Consider the following 15,157-nt stretch of genomic DNA (forward strand, 5'->3'; position numbering starts at 1 on the left):
GGAGCCCACCAGGCCAGCTCATACCTCAACCACCTCGAAGTTTCTCTTTTTTTCTGTGGAGTGGACTGGCTCGCTAGATAATAGCACCGTGTCCATCAAGGACATCCTGTGTTTGTGTCCTAGAGAATGAGAGGCTCTTGTTGGGGAAACTGCTTAAAATCTGACCTGGAAATCTTTGTCCCCTCTCAACTGGGACTTTGCCATACACAAAACTGGAACATTTAGGTACAGATGGATTTAGACATTTGTATTTTGTCACAGGCTGCATCTTAATACCACAGTGTTAGTGGTTGTATTTGTTTGGTAGTTTCAGCAACTACTGGTATACTGGATGACTCTGCGAATATTTCAGAATGATATCTATCTGCCAACCATTTCCGGAAAATTACCTCATTCCCTGCCATCGACTAGAAGCACGTCCATTTAAATTGGGTACATTGATGCACGTCCAATCCAATTAAACGGAATACTTTGGGATCTTTCATCATCAATGGGAGTAACGGGGCCAATACGAGGTGTTAGTATTAATCATGAGGTTCATGGATTTATGTTCTATCTTGGTTATGAACAAGCATATTGAGACCGTCTTTCACTGTGTCTCCTCTGTGACTTTTTTTTTTTTTTTTAAAGAAGAAAAAAATGAAGAAGCAGAAAGGGCAGGGACAAGGATGCAAGTGGTTTTGGCAAATAAACTCCTACACAACCACCGCTTACCTGCTTTGAACACAAGTTTCTCAAGGGAAGGAAGAACCTCTCATTTGAGCCGACATTGCACGATATTTTGCAGCACTATGCTATCCTCTTGAATAGCTCATTTAACCAGCGTTCTTCCGTGACACAAGTCAAGACGTGGTGAACAGAGTCAAATCTTAAGGGAATAGAGGGAGTGATTAATTGTGTAAACGTTCAATAGGTCAAGGTAGCAGCTCACCTCCCACCACCTGTCTATTTGCCTTAATCGTTTTATTAGACATTTTGTTTTCCCTTATTACATCTTTCTTTCAACACATACACAGGAATAGACATGATTCATTTCAATGAATATGTCATTCCTCTTTATCCCTTCAGATGTCTGCAATGGAGAACATGGCAGAAAAACTGGAAAGCTTTGGTGCGCTAAAACTGGACATGCCGCCCAATTCACTGCAACATTCAGCTCACCCACTATTCAACTTCCGCTCACCTCCTCCCTCTCTTTCGGATGCCATTCTTCGCAAGGGAAAGGAGCGCTACGCCTGCAGGTTGGTGCCCTACACTGCAGCACATTTTCAATTAGGACTGTTTTTATTATTTCAAAAGATGACAAAATAATTTGTTTTCTTCCTTTCCTTTTTTTTCTTTTTCCCCATCTGTTTTTTTCAATGGCTTCCCCAATGAAGGTACTGTGGAAAAATCTTCCCCCGCTCTGCAAACCTCACCAGACACTTGCGAACACACACAGGCGAACAGCCCTATAGGTATGTTTACCTCATGCAATATTATTTATGGTTAGAATATTATTTATGGTAGAAATATTGAAAAAGCTAGGACGAAAAATCCACTATTTGCCAAAATATTGAGTTGAAACTGCATTCACTTTTACTGCTGTGCTGCCCTTGAGCAAAGCATACCCCACCAGACTCAGTTCTTTTGTATGTCCAAATGGGAGATTATATTATACATTCATGTTTTGGTTTATGATCTTGATCACACAATGAATTAAATATCAAGCTCACAGCACTGCTGTACAAATGATTTGACTTTTGACATACACTGTCCATGTTCTAGATGTGGGTATTTTGTATAGTTAAAAGATTTCTAATGCGGCCCTGCATTTGTTCACTGTCAGGTGTAAGTACTGTGACCGCTCATTCAGCATCTCGTCCAACCTGCAACGCCATGTTCGTAATATTCACAACAAGGAGAAACCTTTCAAGTGTCACCTGTGCAACCGCTGCTTCGGTCAACAAACCAACCTTGACCGACATCTCAAGAAGCACGAGCACGAGAACATTCCTGGTAAGATTTCCCTCTCCCGTTTTACTTGCCTTGTTAATGTTCTGGCTAATGGTCAGTACACATTGGCCTTTTGGAAAATCCTGCCCTGAATAAAATGTTTCTTAAAGTCATGCAAACAAACAAAACCTGAAAAAGTGGGAAAAACACTTCATTTAATAGTTTACACTTTTTCCCCGTCTCCACTCGCTGCCCAGTTATTCGCTACATCTGTAGTTAACGCTCCCATGTCATTAATAGGTTTTATTTGATACATCTGGACAGCGTTGTTTGATTGACATCTTAAAATATAAATAAACATAATCCCTCAGGGAATGGTTATTATGACATTTTTTTCTTACTAAAATCTTTAAAATACTGTGACATCATTAGGTAGATTTTTTTCAGGTTGTTATTTCCTTTGAACATACAAGTTATACTCAAATTATGTGGGATTACTTTGTAAAAATGTAAACCCTCATCATAACCTTGATAATATTTTGCACTGCTGATATGATGTGTGATAGTTATTAAATTAAACATATGATTTCTACCTGTGTGTGTGTGTGCGTGTACATAACATCGTTTGTGTGTGTATTAATGTGCGCGGATGTGTATGTCTGCACACTTTCCTCACCAGTGAGCCAACAGTCTGGGATGCTTTCCAACTTAGGAACCACCATCTCCTCGCCAAACTCCGAGCCTGACAATCACGCACTTTTAGATGAGAAGGAGGACTCGTACTTCTCGGAAATCCGAAACTTCATCTCCAACAGTGAGATGAACCAGGCCTCCAGCTCCACGGATAAAAGGTAAGAAAAAGCAAACAAGCAATAGTCACGCATGAGCTTTTGTCCAATTATGTATGTCCTCAAACTAACCTGTGGTTGTCACTCCAGTCATTTCTTTTTTTTTCTTCTAAGCCTGTCTTGTGTCTTTACGATGCACACACTGCAACATTATAATATATCGCAAAAGGACACAGTTGCAATGATAAAAAGATAACGATGTTATTGTGGTTGTAGTTTGCTGTACTACATTGTGATGAGACTGATGTCACTGTAGCGCAGTCAAGTTTATCACTACTGAAAATGAAACTCACCACAAAACACTATACAAATGAATGTGAATTTAGTGTTGGCACTCTGAAGACGTCAATTAAAAACACACACAAAATGAATGATCATTTAGGAAGCAGAATTTTAGATGCTTGTTTTGGCCTCATTAAGGCTGCTATAAAACTGAAGCCGTACCTTTAGTGACCAGTCGATATGTGCAAATCTGTATGCTGAAAGACCCAGCGACATTGCAGTTTATGACATTGACTGTATTTCACCCCCTTTTAATAGTGTTGTTGCAGCACTTCCTCACTGTGGCTCTTCTGGCTTGTCCTTTTGCTGCCTACATGTTGTGAGTGCTGGATGAACAGTGCCCTCTAGTGCGTTAATGTTTCATAGCAAGCAGTAGATGGACACTAAATGCTGTTTTTGTTTTGTTTTTAACATAAGCATTTCTAGTTAATGTATTGGTTGAAAATGTGTATACTTCACTGACATTAGTCTGACGTCGTTTAAAGGTCTGTTATCATGACGACAACCAATTGCCCATTGTTTTTTTTTTTGTCACGTTTTGTTTCGTTTTTCACAAAGAAACATTCTAACATCTGGCCTGGCTGGGACATCACTGCAGTCATTTTTGTGCGTCCATTAAAACGAAATCGTTTACGCAATCTTGTCATCTGGAAATTCGGTGTGTGTGTGTGTGTGTTTGTGTGTCTGTGTGTTTTCAAACTCAATTACAAAACTGTTCCTGTTCTCACACAGTCTCAACGTCCATCCCTCCGTCGAACTCGTCATCCCTTTCCCCATGTCAACGCTATTTTAGGCCAGCAGACTGTGGTAGTTTAACCTGGCTGCCATCTGGGATCAATACTGAGTCTCATCCACAACAAGGCGGTCTGACATTTTAATATCAGTAATTCAGACTAAGTGTTGTTGTTTCTGTCCACCCATCAGACAGCTCAGTGTTTATTCTCCCTTCAGAGTGAGCGAAGCCTGGCTCTAAACACGCTCATGCATGACCATCTATAATCACTCTTAAATGCCGTCGCAACACAGCTTCACTCCAGTTTCACCAGTAGTACTTGCAGAACTTTTATTTTTACACAATAAAAGTAGACACCTTTCCTAAGAGGGATTGTTAGAGATGTTGAGGGTAGTATTTAGGTCCCCCGAACAAATAATTAGTTAGATGTTCGCATCATAACTTTGAGTCGGTTTGCCTTTTTGGATCATATATTGATTGGATTGTAGTTTTGTGTCTCAGGTTGAGGCATTTTATCCAGGAGATCCACTGATGATGGAGCACTTCGACCCCCCTATCCATCCCTGTACCCATACCCCCCAGTTGCTAACCCAAACAGGCCACTGACGTGTTTAGACTAAATGACAAAACCCAGGGCCCCTCTATGTACGTATGTCAGAGCCACGCTTCTTTCCCTGGACACAAGCATGGACTTTTTCCCAGCTAAACAGCCTGGCAATTTGATTATAGTGATATTTAATCTAGATTGAAAGTGGAGTCCATCTAGCCATGTTTACCCACACGCAGCAAATGACCCAATCCTATCCTTGTGTATGCCTCCCCAGAGGTAATCCTGTCTGATTTGATAAATGTCCACTGTGTGGCTAAAAAAGGGGGGTAACTTTGCTGTCCCACAGGAAATGATATCATGACCCATGTCATGTGGTCCGGGTCTTACGGGGGGGCAGCTGGGCTTCTGGCTGGCGATTGTGCAGATGGCAGGTCAGAATAGCACCGAGCTCATCGGCTAGAATCTTGTTCTTTCCACGTATGCAATATAATGTAGGTTCCACGCACCATCGCATCTCCTGATATTTAATTTCCAAAGGTGCCTTCCATTAATCATGTAGGAAAAATGTTTGGAAAATGGCTTCCAGCAAACTTTCCGTGCCCGTGTTGTTTATGTGATCACTAGTCAACACAACATTAGTAGTGCTTTTGAACTCATGTGGATCTAAGTCTGAAATGCTTTAGTACCCCTAAAATAATCAGTGAGCTGATCAAATGACCTATAATGATGTTATAGAGCAGAGGTCATCAGCCTCAATCTGGTGGTGGGCGAAATATTTATTCCTTAATTGAATGTTCAAATTACCTTTTTTTTTATCAATGACGATGCATTAAATAACCACAATTCAGCTATTTTCAACTTGAATGACAAAAGGTGTTGTAGAATTGTTTTTGTTGTTGTTGTTTTCCCCTTTCAAGTATTTAGGAACAGCTTCTAAGTTCAGTACACTTTAATTTGATTCTTAAATACATTATTATTTTTCTCCCCAAAATCTAAAGGTAGTGTTAATGCCCAAACAGTGGCTTATGAAAAATAAATAAAGCTTCTTCCTTTTGGGAGAAACATTTTGGCCTACTATACAAACAAATTTTAACTCACTGCCTGCCATTGACAGTGATAGACGTCCAATTCATTTGAACTGTGGATCATGATCATGATCTGTGGAACCTGTTCCAGGCAAAATGGAGTGGACGTTTCGCACCATCACTGGCAAACAATGAGTTGCTACTCTTATAGAGAAAAATGAAAGCTATTTTTCTCATATTATAATGTGTTCAAAGGTAAATGTGGAGAATAATCTGGTAACATTTCCATCTCTTCCTCCTTTGATGCAGATCTGACCTGGCTGAAGAGGAGCACCCGAGTAGCCAGAGGTTGTCCAACTCCAAGCTGGCCCTCCAGGGACTGGAGGAGGAGGAAGAGGAAGCAGAGGTGGATGACGAGGAGGAAGAGGAAGGCAGCGTAACTGAAAAGTCCCACGATGAAGCCCCGGAATCACCGTCGCCAGTGACAACACGCATGTATGAGGAGGAGGACGACGAGGAAGAGACTACTCCTTTATCTATGAGCTACGAACACTCTCGCAGGTACACATATTACTTAAGAAGCCATAGCAATTACCCAAAACCAAGGGAATAGTGACCAGTCCAGAGTGTTTGACTGTCCTGAAGAAAGCATGTGACTGCTTCTTGTCCCCCCTTTCTGCCTTTCATTAATGACTTATTTCTTTTTCTATTCTCTTCATTCACCTCAATGTCTTCCTTTCCATTTTCCTCAATTCCATTTCCATTCCACATTCCATGTACTGACCCTATGCATTTGACCATCCACATTTGGCCCACCGTGTCCCCGGTGTGCAGGTGTTTAGAGGAGGAGGGCTCCCTCCTGGACCTTGAAGGTCTTTCCAGCTTTCCCAGGGCCCTGGATGGCTTACGTAAAGCAGCCAGTGATGAGCAACATTTTGACGTTAAAGACATATTTAACTCTTCGCTAGAGTCGGAGACCTTGAAAGAGACGTTGTACAGGCAGGCTAAAACCCAGGTATGTTACTGGATTAAAAGAAACTACAGTGGGTTGGAACCTTTGAATTTGAACACAATTTTCTCCAGAATGCTCGTCATACACTCGTTCTGATTCATTCTAGGAAATGGAATAAATATATTCCCTAGTCGCAAACGTATTTTAAAAACATTTTCCTAGTAAAATTTGAGGACAAACGTGTATGGGAAAGTTCATTTTGCCCCCCTTTTTTATTTTAACAGTCATATGGATGTTTTAGAGCACAAACAAAATATTCAACTTACAGAAGACGTTCATTGAAACATTCTTAACAAGTTGACCAATGACTTGTGATACATTAGTGAATATAAGAGGAAAGTGGGTCTCTTGACACAAGGTATACAATATACTTCTTATACTGTACTCTGCTTCCCTCACGAGGGTCGCAGGGGTGCTGGAGCCTATTCCAGCCCCTTTTGGGCAGTAGGCAAAGGACAGTCTGAATTGGTTGCCAGGCAGTTGTAGAGTACTCTTATAGATGTGGATATAGCGCTCAGGAAAGACATGTATGTAATCCCTCCTGTTCAATTAGCTTGTTTATACAATTATCATCATGCTTGTTTTTTTCTAATACATACTAAATTAGTTCCTGACATCAGTTAAAAACTAAAACCAAAAAAGTGGGATGAAATGTCTTCAACTTCACGATTTGTTATGTTGGTGGTTCTACTCTGAGTTGTTAATAAAAATAATTCAAAAGCAATTCTCGTGCGCCCCCCTTTCACAACTTCTCTTCACTAACCAATGAACTGCATTATTTTTTAAACTTCAATCTGCCTATTATTGTGACTTGGAAAACTGTGAGGCCTTTTTACTCAACTATTCAAGCTCTGAAAACATTTAGTAGTAAATACAAATTACACCTTGATTTACAATATGAGCTTAAGATATTCCGTTTGCCTCCATTGAATTTTCTTGCAAAATTCTTGTGTTCTCTTACAGGCTTATGCAATGATGCTGTCTCTCTCCGACAACAACCCTTTGCACGCGCCCTCCCAGAACTCTCTGGATGCTTGGTTAGGCATGGGAGGTGGGCCGTCTGAGACCAGCAGCTTTCACCCACTCAACCACATCTAGACAAATGAGAAAAAGGAGGTTGGTGTAATAGACGGAGGGAGGACGAGTACTTTGCATAGAGACAAAAGTGAAATGGACACAAGTTGGCGTGAAGAGTGAAGAATTCAGTGTCACATGCATTTAAAGTGTGTGTCCGCGTTCGTGGTTGTGTGTGTGCGTGTGTGTGTGTGTCTGTGTGTGTGTGAGAGAGAGAGGGAAGGTCAACTATGAGAAAGCACTGCTATAAACTCCTATTGATGTGAAGGACGCACATGATGAATGCTTCTCAAGAGCATTGAAACTTTGCCGATCCTCCCCCAAGTGTGCTCCGTCTCACCTGGCCTTAGCGGAGAGCTGACAAGACACTCTCTAGACACTTAAATGACTTGTACTTATGTCACCTAAGGGCCTGCGTGTGATGCTTGCAAAAAAGACGAAAAAGAATTTCAAAAAAAAGGCACTGTAGCATCTGACTACATATCCACAAGGGGGTGGTGTTTCTCGCAAAGTGACACATTTGGCTTCAGGTGCAACCCCTCACCAATGATGGTTGTCATCGACTGCAGAATCAACACCACCATCTCACAAGATGAGTGTGGATACAAACGATTAATATACACAGACTGATGTTGTAATGTGCACAGCAAATGGTGATTTAAGAGTTGATTTCCCAGCCCGATCAAGCTGGCATTTGTTCAAAATCACCCTTGGGGAAAACATTTCGTTTCACTCGTCATATCATTTGCTTACTTTCCACGTAGATACCACAGTATTGTTTTGTTGTAGGCACTGCCGTGCTAAATTATTAATATAATTATTTTAGAGAAGGACCAAAATTGTATGATAATGTTACATGATGTACAAAATAACTTGGATGTTCATAGCAAGGGTGACACGTGCCAAATAACCCATAGAAAATGTTTTGTTCTCTGACAATCATTTCCATTTGCTCCAATATATTTGATTTCAGAAGCGTGTGTGTATGTATTTATTTTTTGCTTGTTCACTCATTCTGTGTGGGGAGGCGAGTGCGAGAATAAGGAAAGTACACTTCTTTTTGTTGCTGAAGGAATAAACGCCAGTGAGGGATTAAGAATCTCCACTTTTGGTGTGCCATAATGAAAAGAATCAATAAAAAGTTGTTTTTATTTATAGGAGAAGATAGTTGTAGTTTTAGTGGCACTGTAATGTCCTTTCGTGTTTAATTTTCTTCTTCCTGTCATATTTCACCTGCTATAAGTATTCCTGGGAGGCACCTTTCACCATTCATGTCACAAAATGACAACACCTCCCATTAGTATACACAGGTAGAAGTTGGCAGGATTGGATCATAATTTGTAAATGTTATGATGCCCAAAAAGGCTTCAACCATGTGTCCAACCAAATTGGGGCATTCGATTTCTGCTGTTTAGTCCTTCTTTTATACAAATCATCTTGTAATCATCATTTTTCCCCTGTACTTTTCATGGCATAAAACCTATGCCATTTAGTCTCCAAAGTCACGGTAGGGCATGACATCTTTTGAACTATAGGTAGCGGTAGGTAGACATGTTAGGAGCGGTTTCTCATCATCCTCAATTTGGCCTGACGCTGTATTTTTTAAGCTCGCACTTATTGAAATCACATGGGTCTAAGCCATACATCGATCAGGCTTAGGTCTAAATGACTTAAAAATCTGCTCAAATGGAAGGAACACTGTACTTTTCTTTGACTACACAAAGACTGCTGCATCATCTCGTTTTTTCTTAAGACACATTAATCTCTTTTTTGATGAATCTCTTCATTGAATTACATTTCTAAAATGTAAAGATATGGGTTGTCTCTATGTAGTGATTCGTGTCATGTCATGGACTACTGTAATAAGAATGTGCTGTGTGAAGGTATTAAAGGCATTGAAGCATTCCACTGTCCCCACTTGAAAAAGTAGTCTGGCAGATGGTTGTTAAGATATGAGAACACTATTTCCCCCCTCACTGTTACAGGAGACAAAAAAAATATATAGATATTGTTTCCCTTTAACTGTATAGTATTTTAAAGGTGGAAAAACAATGGTGCATTTGTCCGAAGGAAGAAAAAAAATGTAATGGAAAAATATGGGTTTAAATTGATGGTGCTTGTTTTGTTTGGATCTGAGTTGTGTATCGCCTATGTTATGATTATTGAAAACTGACAAAAAAAAGATATTGTGCATGATGTGTTTAGCAGTCGTAATTATGTCAATTGGTGAATTGTGTATCAAATTTAAAAAAAAAAAATGGGAAAAAAAAGAAGAGAAAAAAAAAAAAGAAATCCGTAGATGCACTTATTGTAAATGTGGTTAGGTTTTAGTATGTTTGACGTCAAGTTCTTGACTGCCTTACACATTTGGGCAGGTTGCTCTTAAAGACATAAAAGAAAGACTCATGGGAGAAGACAATGAAAAACAAAGGATTGTAGAATAAAATTGAACAATTCTGAATTTGCAGTTCTTTTGATGCTTGTGATTATTGAAGATGTACTTTAGAAAAATTTCATTGAAAAGACATGACTGATGTTAATTCTGTAGAATAGCAATGTATACCAAATGTAATCTTTCCAATGCTATGAAGAATTTATACATGAAATTGATATGCAATAAAACCTGTGTGCTTTTTAAATTGAATGCTCACCAATTTATTTTATTTGTTTGTTTGTTGGTAGCATGGAGGAAGAGTGGTTACCACGTCCGCCTCACACTTCTGACGTCATGGCTTCAATCTGGGCCCCCGGCATATTTTGGTATATGAAAGGAAATTACAGTACACATGGATTATCCACGGGAAGCTAAGGGTCGGGTTTTGAACCATTAACTTCAGAACTGTGAGGCGTTGTTTTTAACCAGTTTTCTCCGATCCTCTGATTGCACTTCTAGGACACCAGATTGGTGAAAATGTGTCCTCTTGATGGGGTAAAGGTTCGATCCCAGGTCGGTCCTCACTGTGTGTAGTTTGCATGTTTTCCCTGGGCTTGCGTGGGTTTTCTCTGGGTACTTCGGTTTCCTCCCACATCACAAAAAACATGCGGTGTAGGCTGGTTGGACACTCTAAATTGGCCCTGGGTATGAGTCTGAGCGTGGTTGTCCGTATCCTTGTGCCCTGCGATTGGCTGGCAATCGAATCAGGGTGTCCCAGCACCCTCTCCGCGACTCTTGTGAGGATAAGTGGTTCAGAAAATGACTGGATGAACGAATGAATAGAGAATGGAAATAACATCGAACAACCTTGTTACTCTGACGATTGCTTGCGTGTGTTACGTTGGTAGTAATGCCTTACATCATAAAGTTGTGAGTTTTTCTTGAGCTAGGCGGCGCTACCAAAAATGCGACTGTCCCTTTAAGAGGGAGGTCAAATGCGGAAGAAAAGCAAGTATTACACTATCAAAACATTATTGGTGCGCAATGGGCGATGGTGCTTTCAAGACATAACAATTCCACCCTCGTGCCATTCGTAGAGTAGCTCCTTGACAAGCATGCTTCAGCTCAACGACAGTGTGGAGCCCGACAGTCCGGGAGCCGCGGTTCTCCACCCGGCCGAGGCCGAGGAAGGAGTGGAGGTCGCCTTCACGCCGCTGGAGGCCGGGCGGAGCCTGGGACTCGGAGCCACTGCAACCTGCTGCGGCCCGCTGCAAACGCTCACGCCTTTCCACGTACAAAACCCGACCATGCAAGCCAAAGTCAAGGACTACTTTGTGTTCCGGGTACGGCGTCCATGTCCTTTCCTCTCCCGTTCGCCATGCAAGGAGCTTGTTCTCCTATCAATCTCCAACTCACAACGGTCTTGTGTAAAATGCGGCAGGGTAGACTAGTGGTTAAGTACACAGCCTGGCAGGTGTTGGTGGATGGGTGGGTGGCTTTTTTGTTGGCCTCACAAGTAAATGTTAGGTCCATTGATTACTCTAAATTCTGCTATTCACAGTACTTTTCATTTACTCCATTAGAGAAGATGGTGGAGTGGGGTAATGGTCATGATGTTTGTGCAATGAGGTTGACCCATGATGTTTCTCATGTCAGCCAGGTACCATTGAGCAGGCAGTAAGCGACATCAGGACGGTGGCTCTTCCCTCTGAGGATGGAGAGGTGCTTAGTGTCTGGCTTCTGGCTCAGTAAGTTTTATTCTCATCATAAACATAAACAGTTTATCAGCTGTGTACTCCAACCATTCATTTTCAGATCCAAAGCCCACATTCATGTATATGACTTATCTCAAAAGGAAGTGATGGTTGCAATTTTTCTCAGGGAATCATTCCAACAAATTGACTTAAACCGTTGTCTAATGATTTAGTTTGTGTACTAAATAGGTCGGGAACAGTGGGTGTTGTTGTAATCATATGATGCATCATCATGCCATTCTGATGTGCAGAGTCGACCACTGGAATAACGAAAAGGAGAGACTTGTCCTCATTACAGACAGGTAAGTTAAACAATTCAAGGCCATTTGCCTTTTATATTCTTTTAAAACTGACATCCCACCACACACACTTTAAAATATGTCTATACTAGAGTAAGATGGTCCTTTTTTCACTATGAAGCCCACTTATTTATTATTTTTTTACTCAGGAAAATGAATCTTGAATAACAAATTAGTATCAATTAGTTTCAGAACAATCCGTAAACAACGTATTGGCTTGGAATGCTTCTATCACCCAAACGTCAGAGCCAGTGGTAAATTTTCTGTACAGACGATGCTCACAAACACAATGTAATATTAAATGGCAGTAAAATCATTAGTAATAGTATTGGAATATTTTGTTATCTTTATAAAAATGCTCTAAAAATAACTTACATGACACCCCAACCATAAAAACAGCCTTTAACTTTGTAAAAGTCAATGTTTGTTTTACACCTGTCTTCTTAAACTCTTACTGCACCCATTGAAAATAGGCGGAAATGAAGCAGCAGCAAATGCCAATTAGATTAACAGAACAAGTTGGCTGAGTTCCTCCCATCTCAGATAGTTTAAAAATTCAGAAGCATGAATACATATAATGCTTTTAAATTGATTCATTTTCCATTTTCATGGATAAAAGTTCCATGATTCTATATGAGACAGAGGGTGTGCCTTCTTTAAGTGACACCGTCATACATCCCATTTGAGCTTTACCAAATCGCCCTAAAATCAATAGTCTGTAAGGAGATTTTTGTTTTGGTGCACACACACGGACAGCTATTACATTCTGCAGTACAAGTGGCGAATGTTTGTTACTTTGTTTGATCACATCTGTCACATGCTTCCATCTGATTGCCTTAAGTATAAAGAATTACAATTTGGCAGCAGCTGCGGGAAAACAGGCTTTTTTAGGGGTGGTTGTGTGTTGCAGTGAGCCAGCCCTCCTCCAGCCCCCTAACTGACACGTTGTTATGGAGCTTGACTTTTGTTGAAACAACAACCAGTGTGCTGGATTATCACAGCTCATTCCTGCCTGCGTTCGTTATAGAGAGCATCCTTAGATGAAAGATAATCAAACCAAAAAATACCCTTCAACTAGTCGTCAACAACTTCTGTTGTTATCAGAAGCTAATGCTATTAATTCTAGCTCTATTGCTGCTCATGTTTGGCTTTTGTCATAGCTCCTCCACCACCACTCTTCCTTCATTCATTCCATAAATTTGGCCAGCGTGAAAGCCATATCAATGGCGGATAAACTCACCGTTATTGGTTATGGTCATGATTATTGTTTTGTTTTTGTATTGTTTCCTTCTAGTGGGCAAATGTGTAGAACAGTTTACTAATACATTTTTGGGGAAGTGAAATAGTTGAGCAGGTAGTACAGGATTTACTTGGTTTGATAATTTGTAAGCAAAGCTTAAAAACTCGCCTCTTTGTCGATTTGATTTACACTTGCAGGTCATTGCTGGTGTGCAAATACGACTTCATCAACTTGCTGTGCCAGCAAGTCGTCAGAATCTCGCTCAATGCTGTTGACACCATCTCAGTGGGGGAGTTTGAGTTTCCACCCAAATCCCTGAACAAGTAGGCAGCCTCTTTTGACCCATGAGTAAAGCTTTAATCTTTCCGAGTTCAATTGTGTTTTGGAAATGTGCTCATTTTTTCACCAATTTTTTAAGTATGCACAGTGGTGCACTGTTTGTTTGGTACCGAGAATGCCACTCAGGTCATTTCTGTAGCAAATAAATTTTTCCAAAATGCTATTCATTTGTTTAAAATTCTCTCGGAATGTTTGAATGTCACTGTTGTCAATTATAGGACATTTGTGGTGTTACATGTGTTTGCGCTACTTCTCAGCGAAGGCTGTGTATTCTCACAGGAGAGAAGGTGTCGGGATTCGTGTCCAGTGGGACAAGCGTCCACGGGCCTCCTTCATGAACCGCTGGAACCCGTGGTCCACAGATATGCCCTACGCTACGTTTACTGAGCATCCCATGGCCCATGCAGATGAGAAGGTCGCATCCCTCTGCCAGGTAATCAATCACCTTTGGTCTAGGTTTTCCACATATTATGAACTCTGTTTATGAGGTGAAGCAATAATTCAAAGGCCAATGACCTTTAGTTTCATCTCATTTGATTTGATATGTAATTTCTGTTTTGTAAGTCAACCAATTGGACAGCTCTGTGACGAAAGCCCCACTGCACCCACTTAACCCTGGCTTTGTGTGTGTGCGTGGGGGTGGGGGGTATTTACAATAGCAATGGTTTGTTTACCTGTAAATCTCTCAAACCAATTATGTGCATATTTACAAGCACATATGTATTTATTTATCTGTTCGCTTATGTACTTTTACAGCTGGACAACTTTAGGACCCAACTAGTACAGGCAGTGAAGAGAGCTCACAAGGAGCACCCCATTCCAGGTCGTGCCAATGGAGTCTTGATCCTGGAGAGACCACTTCTCATCGAGACCTACCTGGGCATCATGTCCTTCATCAATAATGAGGCTAAATTGGGCTATTCCATGACTCGTGGCAAGATTGGGTTTTAGAGACAGTTGTTCAACGGGACAGAAACTGTGTGTCTTGTGTGTGCAGCTCAGCAATCTTAAAAGTGACAATGAACAAGTTGTTTGTAGCAGACAAGTGGTCAGCCGGCTGAAGACTTGCATGGACTGTCTACGCATTTGTTTTTAGCACCACTGTCTCTTTCCTTCAAGACTTGCATGGACCCCTCGACCGTATGGGTATGTGAGAAAAAATATCAAGCATTTGCTCCTGCCTTATTTAAAAAAAACATTAGTCCTTAGCTACTTATTTGAGCATTAACTGTTAAAAGCCAGAATCATTGCCAACGATGTGCAGTGATTTTGTGTGCCGTGCCAAGTATGTCAAATGAAATAACACTTATCAGGGCACTGTGCAGTTTCTTGGAATGGGAATTATAGATGTATGTCAAGTCAAGTGTTTAAGTGGAATAAGCATTGCTAATGGGGACGTGATTATGATGTCCAATTTCTTTCTAACAACTTGGGCTTGTTAAACAATAAATTATCCTCTGTGACCTTTGCTTGAATTTGCTTTTTACAACATAATTGGGAGTTCAGTCAGAAAACTTTTATTCATCTACCTTCTAAAGGTCCCCTATATTTGATTTCATACCTCAATGTCTACTTGTTTATATGATGTATTTTTGAACCACATCACAAACTGTGTTGGTAGGGTGTATATGTGAGCAGTCTTTTTCTACATACTCGACCGTATATCCCAAAACACAATCCTCTACTCTGTAA

The 15,157-nt window shown here is 40.7% G+C and overlaps 2 protein-coding genes and 1 long non-coding RNA gene across 13 annotated transcripts in view; 2 read left to right on the forward strand and 1 right to left on the reverse strand.

The window, feature by feature from the left end:
• The window catches only part of prdm16 (PR domain containing 16), a 140,877-nt gene extending 130,774 nt beyond the window's left edge, over positions 1-10,103 (forward strand). For 6 of the 11 annotated variants that reach the window (XM_077604168.1, XM_077604169.1, XM_077604171.1 and 3 more), the window contains 7 exons: positions 1,069-1,241; positions 1,380-1,457; positions 1,829-1,998; positions 2,615-2,786; positions 5,683-5,934; positions 6,208-6,388; positions 7,349-10,103. In XM_077604168.1, coding sequence (XP_077460294.1) covers positions 1,069-1,241; positions 1,380-1,457; positions 1,829-1,998; positions 2,615-2,786; positions 5,683-5,934; positions 6,208-6,388; positions 7,349-7,483 — 1,161 coding nt within the window. In that variant the 3' untranslated portion in view covers positions 7,484-10,103. The remainder of the gene's footprint in view (positions 1-1,068; positions 1,242-1,379; positions 1,458-1,828; positions 1,999-2,614; positions 2,787-5,682; positions 5,935-6,207; positions 6,389-7,348) is intronic. The other 5 variants (XM_077604172.1, XM_077604173.1, XM_077604177.1 and 2 more) reach the window with 2 other exon arrangements.
• Positions 2,547-3,374, reverse strand: LOC144076900 (uncharacterized). Its single transcript, XR_013300816.1, has 3 exons — positions 3,228-3,374; positions 2,856-2,925; positions 2,547-2,771 (listed from the first exon to the last, which is right to left on the reverse strand). It is a non-coding gene; the product is annotated as an uncharacterized LOC144076900 (long non-coding RNA).
• A 719-nt stretch (positions 10,104-10,822) lies between the features above and the next one.
• Positions 10,823-14,928, forward strand: tprg1l (tumor protein p63 regulated 1-like). The gene is made up of 6 exons (XM_077604186.1): positions 10,823-11,176; positions 11,490-11,581; positions 11,839-11,889; positions 13,324-13,449; positions 13,745-13,898; positions 14,222-14,928. Exons 1-6 carry the CDS (start codon positions 10,949-10,951, stop codon positions 14,414-14,416), a joined length of 846 nt encoding a protein of 281 aa, XP_077460312.1. The 5' UTR covers positions 10,823-10,948; the 3' UTR covers positions 14,417-14,928.
• Positions 14,929-15,157: the final 229 nt, after the last annotated feature.

This window comes from Stigmatopora argus, chromosome 1 (assembly GCF_051989625.1).
Source record: "Stigmatopora argus isolate UIUO_Sarg chromosome 1, RoL_Sarg_1.0, whole genome shotgun sequence".
Classification (NCBI taxonomy): domain Eukaryota; kingdom Metazoa; phylum Chordata; class Actinopteri; order Syngnathiformes; family Syngnathidae; genus Stigmatopora; species Stigmatopora argus.